Source organism: Stenella coeruleoalba (genome assembly GCF_951394435.1).
Source record: "Stenella coeruleoalba genome assembly, chromosome: 7".
NCBI lineage: Eukaryota > Metazoa > Chordata > Mammalia > Artiodactyla > Delphinidae > Stenella > Stenella coeruleoalba.
The window spans coordinates 9,432,654-9,449,765 of NC_137153.1; the positions used below are offsets into that span (position 1 = coordinate 9,432,654).

Sequence of the window (17,112 nt, forward strand, 5' to 3'; positions counted from 1 at the left end):
AAACTCAGGCAGCAGCGTGACGTTTGCAGAGGTCACGTGGGGTTACAGAAGCTGGAGCAGCTTCCCAGTTGATTCATTAATAGGTACTGAGATAGAGGAAAGGCACTTGGACCAAAATGCCCACCTCGCCAAGTTCTCCCAACCACCGTGCTCACTGCTGTTTAAAGACAACCTTCCCTGAACCATCTAAACACAACAAGTGACTGTGAAAATACTACGCTACTTAAAAACACCAGGAAATAACGTGGAAAGAGAAGAGAAAAGGAGAGGAAGACCCAGAAAGGAGTCTTGTTATCAATTTTTGGGTTATCATCACTATTCTAGTTTGGGGATGTGAGTTAGGTCACAGGAATTTTGTCCACATTTTAGTTTTCTTTAGAGTGTAAATAGAGCCACTGCCACACAAAAGAGAAAGTTCCAGAATAAAATCCTGTTGGAAAATTACCATCGCTAGGATTCATTCCGTTGCTTTTAGAAGCTACTGCATCACAGCCCAAAGGCTATAAAGTGATTCTCACTCACTCCCTCACCCAGGCATTTGTCCACCAGATTGTCCAGAATACAGTGATACGACTGCAGGCTCTGGAATCGGTCTATCTGAGACTGCATCCCAGCCCCACCCCTTCCTCAGTGGTACAAGTTCTCTCTGCCCCACCTTCCTCACTTGCCAAATGGGAATATCAATACAGCATGTATCCTAAAATGGTGATGGTTAAAAGAGACAAAATACGTAAAATTCTTAGAACCCAAAGTAAGTGCTCCATTTGGGTTGGCTATATTTGTGTAATATACATTTTAATTTTATATACATAGCAGTTAGTTACAAACTACAAGGACACAAACTCTGTCTTCAAGGACTTAGTCTAGTAAGAAGACAAGCATGTAAAGAACTTCAGCAGCAAGCTGGCCATAACTGTTGTCATACAAGAAAAATATAGACAAGGTGCTACGGAGAGAAGACTCCATCCAGCTAAGGAAGTCACAGAGGATTCTGGACAGGTTTCCCATTAGAAGAATCATCAAAGATGAACAGAGTCTGGACAACGGGCACTTTGCATCTGTGCTGAAACACTCCAGTTTATATATAAATCACGAGGGCTTCCAGGTAAAATCCATCAAGTGGATGAACAGAAAGGACTTGGGGCCAGTTCCCAGAAGACCTGGGAAGCCTAGCTAAGGAGCTGTGCCTTTTGCCGGTTCCAAAGAAAAGCCACTAGAGGCTCGGCAGGATCAGAATTACCCTTACTAATTATTCATCTAAATTAGCTTTCTGATCCAGATGACTATTTAGGCAGAACATGGAACTACTCCGTGTGACATCAAATATCTTAAATAAAGAAACCTCCATGTGCCTGAAAAACTGTCCATTTAGAAGGCTCATCTGACAACAGAGTTTAGAGTATATTTCACTTATCCAGTCTTGGAAGGAAGGCAAACTATTGCTTAATTATCACCTTGAGAGGCAACCAGAGCTTTAATGGGCCATTCCTGAGAATAGAAGGAAAGAGGAAAAATAATATGCAAGAAAAATTAAGAAATCTTCCCCCACTCAAACCCCAGTGCGCCACATGAGGTCCCCTGAAGACCTCCACCTTACTGATTCACTACCAAAAAGTCATGTGATTGCTATGTTAGTGAAAAGTGTCTTTTCCTTGTTTGACCTAATTCACAGCAATCAGATTCTCACACGTACAAGGTACTGTCCACACACAGTTGTAGCTGCATTAAGAGAAGAGTTAGTGTCCTTGAAGGTGGATAGATGGGACACAGGTGCTGAGAAGAAGGAAAATGGGCAAAGAATAAAGAAAATCGACTCCAAAAAACTTCAGGTTAAGATGTTCAGTCATTCTTAAGCTTTGCAGATGTAGACACCACTGAGGAGCAGATGAAAACTATGAAGTTATTCTTGTTACTCTTAAAACTCAGGTTCAATATCTGTTACAGAGCATCGATTCTGTAATTCTGATGTGTGTCGCCCAGGCAGCTTTGCAATATGATACAAACCACCGATTGTGGCTCAGAACAAACATGGCGGAACCATCACTCACATGGTCCATGGTCAGCGCAGCGCACGGGTGAAAATGGTCAAAGGAGATGTCATGGTTGTTTACTGAACATATGTGCTTCTCTAAATCATTGTATCTCTCTGCATAGAGCACTGGAAATGAAGAGCAAGGATTTCCAAATGAATGAACACACAATGGCTGGAATAACTTGAAAGGAAAAGATAAAATTCCTATGAATATGTCAAACATACCAAGTCTCACTTTATACGACTGCTTCCTCAGTAAGTAGTCTTGGTGAGAACTGGCGCGGCAGCCGGCATTTCTTGAAGAAGCAGTATTTTTTTCTATCATACTGTCCGTTTGTTTCCAGTACTGTTTTACGGATCGTAGCCACCTTAAAATTTTAAATTACATATTATTTAGGCAGAACATGGAACCACTTCCTGTGAAAGGATTTTAAAGTACTTTAAATAAAGAAAATTTTATGTGCCTTAAAAATTACTTAAGGGAATAGGCCCTGGAGCCAGATGACCTAAGATCGAATCCCAGCCTCCTTACCATGGGCTGAAGCTCTTGGTTGGATCACAAAATCTCTCTGGGCCTCATTTTCCACATTTAAAATGGAAATAATAATAGCAGTATGGAAAAGACTATCTAACAGTAGTAATGAAAGTAATAAATCATAAGGGTTGTTGGCCATTTAAAATAAATTAACATATGCAAAGCACTTAGAACAGCACCTGGCAAATAGGAGTCTTTGCTATAATTGTTGTTGTTAGTGGGCAAAAATCTAGCCCCGTGGATAAATAATATGGGGTTTTCAACTAATAAGGCTTCACTATCTTTCTAAACATCTACAAAGTGGGACAACGTAAGAAATCTCAAGGTCCATGGCAGAGCATGTCATTATACCATTTTAATTTTATTTCTTGGTAAAGGACAAAGAAAAAGAAACATAAATCGATAACTTCCGGTGAACCTTTTTTGAGATATGGGGGAAATTTCCTAGTCAGCTGCAGATCCAGCTGGGAGAACCCTTGATTTTCCTTTATAGAGTGTGGGCTTGCTCAGCACCTGCCAGGAGGGGTGACTCTGTTCCTTGAATATCCAGAGATAAGGTAATAAATTCACCAGAAAGTTATGAAACTCTCCAGAACCCAGATAGAAAGCATGACATTCAAACATTCAAAATAGATAAGCATTGTATCCGGACTAGAAGCTAATGCCTACTCGGTGAGATGCTCCGGGTTGCTAATGGTAGCAGAAAGGGCCAGGAAGGGACAGCGGATCATGACAAGGAGATGCTCCCAGACTTCTGCTCCAATTTCTCCACCAAGACAGTGGACCTATTAAAGACAAAAATTCTCCATTAAAAATGAGCAGAAGGTCTGAAGAGATATTTTTCCAAAGAAAACAAACAGATGGCCAACAGGCACATGAAAAGATGCTCAACATCACCAGTCATCGAGAAATGAAAATCAAAACCACATGAGATATCACTCGCCTCTGTCAGAACAGCCACCATCAAAAAGAACACAAATAACAAGTGTTGGCAAGAATGTGGAGAAAAGAGAACGCTTGTGCACTGTTGGTGGGAATGTAAACTGGTGCAGCCACTGCGGAAAACAGTATGGAGGTTCCTCAAAAACCTAAAAATAGAGTTACCGTATGATCCAGCAATTCCACTTCGGGGTATTTATCCAAAGAATACCAAAAGATATACCAAAAGATATAAGTATTCCCCATGTTAATTGCAGCACTATGTATAACAGCCAAGACATGAAGCAATCTAAGTGTCCACTGAAGGATGAGTGGATAAAGAAATTGTGGTATGTATATGCAGAATGGAATATTATTCAGCCATAAAAAAGAATGAAATCTTCCCATTTGTGACAACATGGAAGGACCTCAAGGGCATTACGCTAAGTGAAATAAATCAACAAATCAGACATAAAAGGACAAATAATGATCTCTCACGTGAAATCTTAAAAAAAAAAAACCCACACACAAAAAAACAAGCTCAAAGACATAGAGAACAAATAGGTACTTGTAACAGGTGGGCATGGGAGAAACGGGTGAACTGCTTTTGTTTGTTTTAGTTTACTTTAAATAAATTAAATAATTTTTCAGTTGATTTAAAATCAGCGAATGAAAATAAGACAGGGAAACCTGAATCATCATACATGGTCTCCAATTACCTTTAATCAACCATGCCAAGTTTACGTAAATATTGGCAAATTCAGGCAAGAGAAAATCTTGACACGAATTCTTTTAATTCCCATAACCAATCCATCAATAATTCCTCTTTATCTTACTTTCCAAAATGTCTTTCACATCTAAGTATTTTCTCCATGTCCACGGCCCCCAAGTCAATCACGATACCCTCCTGGCCACCCTCCTAGCTTCCCAGTCCATCCCCTGAACACTTCACATCACAGCCAACAGATACGTCTCAAGGATGAATTCCATCAGGCCATGTCCACAATTAAATTTCTTCAATATCTTCCCATTGCATGTGGAACAAAATACAAACTCCTGAACAGGGCGTATATGTTGTGCTGGGAGTAACCGCCCCCCACCTGCCTCTCCAGCTTCATTCAAGCCTCTCTCTCATCCTGCCCTCACTTTCCTCCAGACACACTGAACTTTGCTTTGTTCCCTGACCACATCTTTCCTACCCCGGAGCTTCCAAATATATTGTTCCTTCTGCTCTTACCCCTTTTGAACTTGCAGAGTTCGGTTCAATGTCGCCCCATGGGAAGACTTTCTGACCAGCCACCGCAGAGCCGTCCCCCTGCTGTCTCCCTGCCATCACCACAGTGGGGTCACACTGATCCATCTCGTCACCATACACACCGATGCGGGCTGCCACCGTCATGGGTAGCTGTAGCTGTCTATCCCCTTTTTTCCAATGATTCTGTGACTTACCCTGGGCATTCCCAGCACCAACAGTGCCTGGCATTGTGGAGATACTCCCTATATATTTGCTGAATTAACGAATGTCCTTTGACCAAATAAAGCAAATGGAACTAGATTTAGGGAAGATTCTCAAATATGGTCTCCTTTAAACAGATTAAACTATGACACCTGGCAATCAACTGGAAAGAACGTACCATCAGAGCCAGACAATTAAAAAAAAGAAAAAACTTCCCCTGCCCATTTGGCTTTGCCCTAGTCAGATAATACACCAGCCCGTCGGCTTTACCCTGACATAAAATTGGGGAAACTGAGGTACCCCATGTCACAGCATTTCAAAGCTTTGAGACTAGAGTACAATTCAAGGTTCTAGATTGCCAAGACAAAGCTGTTGGATTTTTTTTTTCAATATGAATATTCAAGGCCTTCAGGACGTAGCATATACAGAATGAGCGGAAAAAAAAACACAGTAAGTCAGATTCAAACCAATCAAAGCACAGCTCGCTTGGTAGCTTCAAGCTTTACAACAGGAAAAATTACGTGAAATACAGGCTTATCATCATTTTCCCCTTTAAACTGAAAACCCCTTGGAGCAAAAGAATTCTTTTATAATGTTTTAAGTCTCTTTGAATAAATATTCTTAATTCTGCTGTAAAAACTTTCTCAATATCCTTCATTTGCTCTATAAACGTCCATCATTTTCCATCCTGCTCTCTCTGCCCAGGGAAACTGACGCACAGAGGCTACTTCAAAAGAGCTCCAATGCTCTCTGGTTCCATTGGCTTTGGCCAAAGGAGAGCCTGGGCAAGAGACCTGAAGGAAATGAGGGTGAGGTCTTTGTGCCATTGGCCGCCTTCCTGGCAGGTTACCCTGAGCCAGGTGTGCTCCTCGGCTAAGGCAGCTGCCCCTTGCAAAGCGGCCAGCACACTCAATCTCCCTGTGGGTCTCATTGACTATATCTTTCCTTGTCCCTTTAGGCTGAGGGGTAACCTCCTCGCCCTGGGCTACTGCACTAACAGCACAGTTCCCCCCGCCCACACACCTTTGCAAAAAGCTGTTCTTGAATTCGTCCATTTTGTGTGTGTCGTCTGTTTCCTGCTGGGACCACGACTGACAAGATACTGTACATAACTGACATCATTGTTATAGCCCCAAACTCTTTGCTTTGGAGATCAAAGATCAGATTTTTGGAATCTCTGTCCAGGAAAACTTATGCCCTGGTGGTGAGTTCTACTCCTCTGAAACAGTGGTCACCAAAGACAGCTCCTCTGCCATCCAGAGGTCCGCAGACACAGATACCCTGTCCTGAGCCAGAACAGGAAAACGGAGACCAAAGACTGGCGTGATTCACAGGGGAAAGACAGTGTCCTCCGCAAGCGAAACTCCACGCAGACGATGAATGCCCCGAAGCAGCAAATGTCTTCAGTGCGGCGCTTATGCAACCAGGAACTCAACCCAGAGAAATAATACCAAACCTACCTCATCAAATATAACATATCTGATCCTTTTCACCCATGCCTGGCGATGCGGAGCTAGCAGCAGAAGTTCAAGGCAGGCAGGCACTGTGATAAGTACCTAAAAACAAAAGCATTGTGCAAACAAACACTTTTGAGCACTTGCTACACCCAGATGTAGTTCTAAGAATATAAAAGAGAGAGTTAAAACTCCTGAAGGGACCTGCTGATTAAGTAGCATATGATATATTCGTTTGAATCTTGTGACACTGCAATTTTTATAGGTCAAAATGGTAAGATATCAGATTTGAAGTTTAAATTCTTATTTATAAGCATTCACGGTAATAATAGGAAGAGTTCATTGTCGCAGGTTTATTCCTTCAAAATCTGACCCCGAGGTTCAGTTTAGGTTGAAAACCGTTGATTAAAAATGAACAACTATGGAAGTTGGGAGAGGATGGGGCAGAGGGAGAAGGTGAACTTCAGAAAACACCTGGTGACGCGTTGGCCCACCTAGCTTGGACTCTGGAGCGCATGGCGGCCATCAGTGCTACTCCACACGCAGCCGAAATGGCCAGTGTCTCTGCCGCAGCCCCGCTCAGTCCCAGGGTGCCGAAAGTGGGCCAGCACAGGGGCCGACAGCCGGCCTCTGTCGGACCTCACGCCCTGCCCCTGGGCAGCGGTGCTCTTACAAATGGCGATGTGGGTGTCACATCTCACATCTACCATGCAATGTGCTAGAGTCACGTTTTCACTTTCTGTTTAGCTGTAACTGTTTTCAGTGAGTTTAATACGGAGGGAAACTGTCTGATTTACTTAACACCATGAAGTCCATCCATAAATACAACAGTTTGAAATTATGATGAGTATCCTTCCCATCAAGAAAGGTCAAGAAACAGTTATTCTGAATGGAAATGAGTTTGTCAGTTTTTATAACATGGGGTTCTTCAGATCATTTTCGATCCACTTATAAACCAAGATGATGCCATGAAATATAACTGAAATCTGCAATCAAAAGCTAAGTGTCCCTGAGAAAGATGAGCTCCATTTCTTACTCTCTGGAATATAACACTGTTAAATTTTCTCTAAAGCCACTTCATCTTTTATAAATTCAAGAAAATTACTTCTACAAGCCCTTGTCAAGATACTGCATTTCTACTGAAAGAGACTTCTAAGTACTATCATATAATTCAATAACAAATGCATTAATTAGTGTATGTCCTACCTGGGAGTTTAGAGCCTCATGACGATAGTCCCGTGTAAAAACACCGCACAGAGATACACCGTTTGGCAGATTTTTGCTAAAACGATTCTCAACAGTTGCTGCCACCTGATTGACAAGGGCCTGATTGACAGGGGAAAATATCCATTAATCACATAATAAAGTACAGGGGAAACCTCAGAGAGAGAACGACAGGCACTGTCTAAAATTACGTACTGCTGGGAGGGCAGGAAGCTTCATCACCCCTTTCTCCTACCATCTGCCTAACCCACGGGCTGTCTTTGAGCTCTGTGACTACACCTGAACTCACTTATAACCTCAACCCAATGTAAAATGGGAAAACCCGGCTTCATCAGAGGGAAAAAGCAGGAAATGCTGCCCACGCATGACAAACAAACAGCTGATACCTGGGCCACCAAGGCTTAGAAAGAAACCGTGAGTCTATGTAGAACGGCCAAGGAGGGCAGCCGGGATGGACGTGTGGTTCTCGTATTTGGGGGCATCCCCAGACCTCTACCTGCGAGTGTACAGGGACCCACACCCCGGACTAGGCAGGTGGTGGCCAGCGAAATCTGAGCATGTGCAAACCTATACACATCTCTGTATTTCACGCTCTATGCCCAAAAAAGTCTCACCTAGATTAAAATGTAAACTTTAAAACATAAGCATAAAGATACTAGAAAGCGGACATTTTCATATGTTTGAGCACACTCGGAAACACTAAACGGAAATACTGATAGATCTGACTACACAAAGATATTAACAAAATATCATTGATATAACCGCAATATAGCAAAAAGATAAAATGACAAAAGTATATTGGTTATACTTTACAGAGAAAAAGTAATATACTTATACAGACTTCTGGCCAATCAATAAAAAGGCAATGCCCTTCCACTACAAGAAAAAGAAAATGGGCAGATGCCATGAACAAGTAGTTCATGATTAAAGAAATATCACTGCCCAGAAATCATACGGAAAGGCTCCCCAATCAGTGATCACAGAAATGCAGATTTATTATGAGATGGAAATTTTTACCTAGCAGTACGACAAAAAATGTTTAAAGATCATAGGAATGTTGGAAAAAAATAAGAGGATATATATACTTCCATATACTGTCAGAGGGAATAAAAATGGATTTAAACTTTTAGAAGAGTAATTTGGCTTCTAAAACCTTTGGGTTCTAAAACTTTTAGAAGAGGAATATGTATTGTGTTGAATTACCAATTCCACCTCCAGTAAGCTTCATTTTTCTTGATATATTTTATTAATTTCCTGCTATGAACACTTACTGCTTTCGTAACCATGAAAAACGAAAAAGTTACAATCAAAACTAAAGTGCTAATTTCAACTAATCATGTTGATCAGTCTGGTTCTGAGCCCGATCCCACGTCACTCAACGCCACATTTTCCTAGGAACTAAAATGGAGTGAGATCTCATTTTAATCTGTAGAATCAAAGTTATCCCAAGTAAATCTGCCTTTCTTAACAGTAATCGCATTAAAAACAAGGGGTTGTAAATGAGGATATGCAAACTTATACTTCCTGTAAATCAGCCTTTCTCCTAAATGACAAAGATCATACTTTCTGTATTTAAGCTTGGCATTAGGTGGTTCCAGCCATAAAAGAAATATGGCAAAACCACCTGGCATGAGAAACACATCAGGCACTGACGCCCAAGAGCAGACAGGATGCATCCCACCAAGAGCAGAGGCAACGCGGGGTTCCTAAAGACTCAACATTGCCCGACATAGTCGGGATGCTTCTCTCAGTTCGAGCAAAAAGCTGAATGACAAGATCACAGGACCAGACCTCTGCCTCACAGTGCTCTAAGGGAAGTATTACTTTGGCCTCTCGGACTGGAAGGAGAAAATGCAGGTTAGAAAATAAAGTGAGACGCATGGAAACAGAACAGGCTGGTGGTTGGCTAGGGTGGGGCTAAGGGCGGGGAGAACAGGTGAAGGGGGTCAAAAGGTACAAAGTTCCAGTTATAAGATAAATAAGTCTGGGGATGTAACAGTGACTATCGTTAACAATACGTTATTGTGTACCTGACAGTTTCTAAGAGAGCAGATCTTAAAAGTTCTCATCACAAGGAAACAAAAAATGTATAACTATGTGAGGTGATTCATGATTCATGTTCACTAGAATTACGGGGGTGATCATTTAACAATACATACAAATATTGACCATTATGTTGTACACACGAAACTAACAGGTTACACGTCCATTTTATCTCAATAAAAGTGGAAAAAAATTAATGGCGAAAAAAAATAAAGAGAGCTAGATCTACCACATGACTACGTGCATTAAACTAAAAGAGGAGGTTCGGGAGTGAAAGAGAAAATTTAAGTCACTTGAACAACCCCCCAGCCCCCAGACCTACCTTGGTGGGGGCCACGTACACGACCACCCCATCGTCGCCCTCCCGTAGCACCTTCTCTATGCAGTAGTAGGAGGCGTAGGTCTTCCCTGAGGACGTGGGGGCCACTATGACCGCAGACTCATTCTTGTCCACGACGTCCAAGAGCTCTCGCTGCAGGGTCAGAGCACCGTTGTGTCAGCGCCACGAGAAGCACGTTAGCAAAACAAATACCTTAAGACACTTCCAGCATAATTCTCTGAGCCGCAAAGGAGTGGCTGCGAGTTGAAAACACACCAAAAGATACACGGGAACTTGTGAAGAACTCACGGCCTCCCCCAGAAGAGAGAATTGCAGTGCTTTTAAGCGTCTGGAGGTGGGTTTGTGTGTGAAAAACAGAGAGAGGGTCTGAACAAAATATCTTGTCCTTGGGTAGATATTCTTTCTGATTACTTGTCATTGACTAAGTGCACAACGGCTCTGAGAAATGAAGATCTAAGAGTATGTATTTTTGTAAGGGTGAAAAAGTAGCTGAACAGAAAAAAAAATCAATGATGAATCATTTTACTACTTATCTTGTACTTTCTAAATAGAAGGATGCCAGCCTCTACTTTGGAGGGCATGTGGGACCTTCATTAAAACACTCCCGGGACTTCCCTGGTGGCGCAGTGGTTGAGAGTCCGCCTGCCGACGCAGGGGACAAGGGTTCGTGCCCCGGTCTGGTAAGATCCCATATGCCGCAGAGCGGCTGGGCCCGTGAGCCATGGCCGCTGAGCCTGCACGTCCGGACCCTGTGCTCCGCAACGGGAGAGGCCACAACAGTGAGAGGCCCGCGTACCGCCAAAAAAAAAAAAAACAAACAGACTCTCATCCCTTTAGCCTATGCTTTTATTCATCAAAATGAGGACTAGTGAAAGGATCATTAGCCTGTGTGATGGGCAGAAGATGGAAAAGCCCCCCAAAGCCCCATCCTGCACACTCTCTGAATCCTGGTCCACTCTGGGCCGCACCTCAGAGCAAAGGCGACATAAGAAGTGCAGCGGAGGCGGGCGTAGATACCTGGAGGGTCCTTAGCTGCTTCGTGTTCTGCACTTCAGGAAGGAAGGACCTGGTCCCCCTGCCCCAGAACAGCAGGCAGGGAGTTTCTGAGGCACTCCAGCATCATCAACACAAGGACGATAAAGTCAGATTCTGATAAGACCATCTGTTAGACTGAACCTCTGAAATGGCATTTTCATAGCCAAACATGTTTAACTGATAAGGTTCGAGGCGATTTTATAAGGTTGAATCAATGCAGAAACGCACCCTTTTATTCCTAATTTTCTAGCCATCAATATTAATTTTACACTTATTTATAGAAAAGTAGCTACTATGGTCACGGGTACAGGCTGTAAATATCTAAACAACTGTCTCTACTGTTTAAACTCCTTGAATGTCTCTGTCACATCTCTGTATTTACATAGGATATCCTGCAGACACAGGGAAGCCTCCATAATGATACAGTCGGATGACAAAGACAGAACTTCAAATATATACGTGTGAATCCATCAGAGTACCTCCAAGAAAATGGTCTATTTATGAAAAATGGATGATATGAGAAATACACTTTCTTTAAATGGGAAAAAGTCTACATTTGACATTTCCCATGACAATTTTAAATAAGATGACTCAACATGAAGAACTTCATGCCAAATGTGCTGTGTGGAATCATGAGAAGCTCCTGAGATCAGATTTAATAATGAAATACAAAAATGTTTCTTTCATCCAGTCATTACCTGCCAGGTGTCAGGAATAAAGTCCTGGACTCTGGGGTCTGGATCTTTCCTCTCATCTCGTACCAAATACTGGCCCATGTACTGCAGCTGAAACCGAGCCGGCCCAATGCCAACTGAGTATTTATTCTTCTTCTTCTCCTTCATGTCATTTTCTGTGACCTATAGGAGTTTACAAGCCCATTTTGAAAGTGACTGTAAATTATAACATCCTTTAAATGATTAAAAATATTTTTTAAAATAAAATAACTGAAAACTAATTTTTACAAGAAAAGCATTTTACCATCTTTCAAAGTTTGCAATATTCATTGAAGAAATCTCTTACCACCTAAATCATTATCTTAACTAAGAGTAAATAGCACACATCAAGATCTTCAGATTATCCATCACGGCACTTGAGCTACAATCTGATATCAAGACAACTGAACAGTCGCAATATAGTTTTTAAATGTTTTGCTAGAATTAAACACAGGATTAGTTTTAAGGGTCTGCAGAGACTATCTGGCATTTTTGTCCAGAGAAGCTTTTGTAAAATTTTCTAATTCTAGGTTACTTCAAGTTGGGGGAGCTGGATTACTAATAATGATTATGAACTTGGAGTAAATATTTTCAGTGAAAAAAAAAACCCAGGTAACTGTGCTTATAAGACACTTGAGGTGCACCTAATAATTACTCTACTAGAATGGAGCTATTCTGAAAACATTACCTGCGCTGGATGCAAAGTACTTGCCAACTCCTCAAATCCTAAGTACCTAAGGCATCTGGCTATGAGTTGCCGATCTGCCTCTTGCAAAAGTTCTGGGTATTTTTCCATCACGGAGTAGATCCTTTTCATCATTTGAACAGCTATACTTAAATCTTTTGTGGTTTCACCTTGGTAAAGAATAAACAGCAAAACTGTTATAAAGGCCATCAAAAATAATAAATGTTTGATTGTCCAAGATTATTCACTCAGGCTATCAACCTGACCCAATTAAATTCATTGTCTTACTTAGCATCAATGGAGGTTTTGCAATACAGAAAACTCAATAAAATGAAAGTGCAACTAAACACATTCCGACATCTCTGTGGATAACTGAGATGTAGCTCTGTAAGTGTTGCGGGAAAAAGGACAATCTTGTAGCTCATGATAGAAATAAGATCACTAAAGCCCAAGTTGGTCTAAGTTCTAAGGAATACAAATCTTTCCATGTCTTCTCTACTATGTTCAAAGAAAAATGTCCAGATGAGTCTAAATATCTGGTTAAAAACTTGGGCTTCCCTGGTGGCGCAGTGGTTGAGAGTCCGCCTGCCGATGCAGGGGACGCGGGTTCATGCCCCGGTCCGGGAAGATCCCACATGCCGCGGAGCGGCTGGGCCCATGAGCCATGGCCGCTGAGCCTGCGCGTCTGGAGCCTGTGCTCCACAACGGGAGAGGCCACAACAGTGAGAACCCTGCGTACCGCAAAAAAAAAAAAAAAAACAAAAAACTTGGCAACATTTATTGAACCCTAATGGTGACCAGAGATAAGTATCTGGTGTGATCACTGGAGCCTTTAAATTCAGTCTGTTACACCTACCAGATCCAAACCTTGCTAATCCCTGTCCATTTCTTTACAGTCACTTACATCCTTTCTAGTCCCCCTCACGGCTGGTCTTTTCATACTTCACATGTTAGGGCAGTTTTGATTCGCCCTTTCTTCCAATCAACCTACATTTTATCTATTTAACAGATATTACCAAACACATGCTGATGCTATACAGGCTACAAAAGAAATTTAAGCCACTGTTAATCCTGATCTCTCTCAGGGCAACTGCAAATCCTGACACAACATCTTAGAGAGACCCACAGAGGCCAAGTCTTATGCTTCTCCCTGGGATGAAATCCTCAGCGAAGTCTGTCGTTGCAGGGGCAGATTGAAGTTTGTAGAATGACGGGGTAGGGGGGAGAAGAACCCCCAGTGACCCCGTGTTCAACGGATTCAAGTGTGGAGACGACCAAGACAGACCGGTCAATGAGGTGTACTCGGAAGTACTGTCAGTTTGGAGGCATACTGGCCCCTCATCATTTCACCTGCCATCAACTTACACGTCTCTATCCAGCCATGTTTCTCTCTTACCTGCCTCTTCCTGCCTCTTCTTTTCTTTTCTACTATCTATTGTAGCAGTTGTAAAGTAGAGCACATGGAAACCACAGCAACTTCTGGAAGAACTCAGCATGCCAGGCGAACATGAGCCGAGTTTTGCCCAGAAAGAAAATGCTCGCGCTTCAGATCTCAGAGATGAATGACAGACTCTCCCTGGGACCTCGCCATCTGTGGGTCCCCTTAACGAGGCCCACAACTCTCTAAGTGGTTGTTTGTAAACTCTGACTGGGAATTGATTTGAATTTTTTTATTGGAGTGTAGTTGACTTACATTGTTGTGTTAATTTCTGCTATACAGCAAAGTGATTCAGTTATACATACACATTCTTTTTCATATTCTTTTCCAATAGTTCCCTGTGCTCTACAGTAGGACCTTGTTGTTTATCCATCCTATATGTACTAGTTTGCATCTGCTAATCCCAAACTCCCAATCCTTCCCTCCCCCTCTCCTTGGCAACCACAAGTCTGATCTCTATGTCTGCATGTCTGTTTCTGTTTCGTAGGTAAGTTCATTAGTGTCATATTTTAGATCCCACATGTAAGTGATAAGAAATTGATTTGAATTTGCTTATGAATGTGCTGTATCTTTGCTACTGGGGCCGCCTTTGAGACTTCATTGCTCATTGATAAAATAGAGGTAGTAGTACTGAGAGGACTTCTCCAAGGACAAAATCAGATAATGCATCTAAGGCTTCCCTAAGCCTTCTAACACAGACTTCCAGTTAATAAATAACAGTTATCATCATTAGATTTTTATTCTTTTCCAATGTATTCAAACAAACAAATCAACAGGCACTCAGAGCCACATACCTTCACCACGGCAATGTTCTTTCCACGCTCTCAAGCAGGCAGTAATCCCCACCATTTCAACTCGAAATTTCACTGGGCTACTTTTACATGATTTCAAAAAATCTTCTAGGTTCTTTATTCCAGAGTTTAAATTCTCTTTCATTTCCTCCTCAATAGAAAAGGACAGAACATTCCATTTTTTCTCTTCCTTTTCTTCTTCCTTGGCAAACAGCCTCTCCTTATTCTCTCTAGTAATTTTTTCAGCCTTGGTCTCCTGCCCCAAAAAAGAAGGAAACATGTCATAAAACAAGTTGGAAATAGTCCAAGATGCCATTGCATGAATGAGACAATAGTTTTAAGTGTATATTGATTATTTTGAACGTCATCCCATTCTTGACAAGGCACAATCTTCATTTCAGTGTCTGTTTCTTAACACTGAAGCCTCTGTGAATTGAAATCTTTGGACAATCCAACTTAATGACTATGACGCCTCTGTGCAGATAATTTTTCTAGATTTCTAAGTGGTGTAGGTTATAAATTGAAGAGTAACTGTAATACAATCAGAAACACCAGGACCCTGGTTTTTCTGTCTCCTGATCTCTCGGGAATTGGTTTTCCTCTTTCATTCCCCATGGTCACCTCTCTACCCCAACTTGTGCTTCTAGATATTTCTTCCACAAAGCCTTGCTCAACTCTCCCAGCCTAAGTACGTATTCCTCCCCTGCCCGGACGTCTCTCTATCAAATGCTCATCACACACAATGCAGTTGTGATTTTCCTTGTCATGAGACAGGAATGTGCAATAGTTGTCGGTGTGTCCCAAGCACAGCACAAGTTCATCCTCTTTTATGGGTGAATGAGGAAGGGGCAGGTAGGAAGGAATATCATAAATAAACCGGTTTGCTCTGTCTAGACAAGCATTTCCAACCAACTTACACACAATATAGACCCACTTCTACTACACTTTTACCTACTTGACTTATTAATGTGCAAAGAAAATTAGAGAACTGTTGTATGCATAAGAGAACACTGACAAACCTTCCATTATTCTGCTTAGTCATGAAACTCATATCTAAACTTTGCCTTTAATGAAGTCAATTTTCATTGTCATCACTTTCTCAGTATTTAATTCGAATCAGTGGAGCTTCTCCAATGTTTCAACTTCCCAAATGTACTGTCCTGTCCTGGGATAGCTCGGCATGGTTCTGTCTCAGTTAGGACAAGGACAAGCCCTGGCTCTTTGCCAGGTACAATGTGTTTGTTTTAGCTTGAAGTGTTGCTGGAAGAGCACATTTACACTGTGCTGAGGTTGTTTAATCTCCACGAGATAATTTACTGAATTTCCAATAATGTAGAAGATAAAAAAAACATGAAACTTTTTTCAGTCTTTATACCTTACACTAGGTAATTAGAATTTTTGCCAACTTTCTATTTTATAACCTCTCTCTCTCGAAAAAAAATAACTATATAAAAGAAGCTTTTCAGTAAATAAAAAAGGAATAGTTGTAATTGGATGGTCTCACTAAAGATCAAATTGGCTGTGAAAATAAAAAGGAGGTTGTCGCCACGAGGAGAAAAACAAAGACCACCAAGCTGGGCCTGAGGTGGCTTGTTGACTATTAAAGCAAAAGTCCTCATGTCTGCTCAAATATTTTTTTAACTTTAGGTATAACTGAAAAATTGTAGGATATTGCAAGTATACATCACGGTGGCTTGATATACATGTACATTGTGGAAGGGTTCTCCCCACTGAGTTAATTAACCCACTCATCAACTCACATATTTATCTTTTGGGGGAGGAGCGAGGGGAGAATATTTAAAATCTACTCTCTTAGCAAATTCAATGATATGATGTAGGGTTATCCACTCTAGTCACCATGCTTCTCCTCTCTGTTTTTATGAGTTTGAACTTTTTTTTCTTTTGGATTCCACGTGTAAGTTACACCATGCAGTATCAGCCTTGTCTGTCTGACCTACATCACTTAGCACCTCTAGGTTCAACCACGCTGTCACAAATGGCAGAATTTCCTCCTTGTAACTGAATAATATTCCAATATATATACAGACCACATCTTCTTTATCCATTCATCCCTTGCTGGATGCTTACATTGTTTCTGCATCTTGGCTGCTGTGAATAATACTGTAATAAACATGGGAGTGCAGAGATCTCTTCTACATCCTGTTTTCTTTTCTTGGATAAATACCAGAAATGGGAATGCAGGACTATATAGTAGTTTTATTTTTAATATTTGGAGGAAATATACCATTTTCTATAGTGGCTGCACCAATTTACATTTCCACCAACAGTGCCCAAGGGCTCCCTTTTCTCCACATCCTGGCCAACACTTGTTGTTTCTTGCCCTTTTAATGATGGCCATTCTGACAGGTGTGAGTCGATATCTCATTGTGGTTTTGATTTGATTTCCCCTATGACTAGTGACGTTGAGCATCTTCTCATGTGCCTGTT

At 41.5% G+C, this 17,112-nt stretch overlaps 1 protein-coding gene across 1 annotated transcript in view; it reads right to left on the minus strand.

Moving 5' to 3' along the window:
- Nucleotides 1-17,112, minus strand: part of LOC307188662 (putative ATP-dependent RNA helicase DDX60) — a 94,349-nt gene that overhangs the window by 36,915 nt on the left and 40,322 nt on the right. The window contains exons 18-26 of the mRNA XM_079926089.1: nucleotides 14,668-14,920; nucleotides 12,439-12,605; nucleotides 11,736-11,894; nucleotides 9,985-10,134; nucleotides 7,602-7,721; nucleotides 6,402-6,497; nucleotides 3,237-3,352; nucleotides 2,258-2,400; nucleotides 2,049-2,158 (exon numbers count right to left, since the gene is read on the minus strand). Of these exons, the coding sequence (XP_079782215.1) occupies nucleotides 2,049-2,158; nucleotides 2,258-2,400; nucleotides 3,237-3,352; nucleotides 6,402-6,497; nucleotides 7,602-7,721; nucleotides 9,985-10,134; nucleotides 11,736-11,894; nucleotides 12,439-12,605; nucleotides 14,668-14,920 (1,314 nt within the window). The remainder of the gene's footprint in view (nucleotides 1-2,048; nucleotides 2,159-2,257; nucleotides 2,401-3,236; nucleotides 3,353-6,401; nucleotides 6,498-7,601; nucleotides 7,722-9,984; nucleotides 10,135-11,735; nucleotides 11,895-12,438; nucleotides 12,606-14,667; nucleotides 14,921-17,112) is intronic.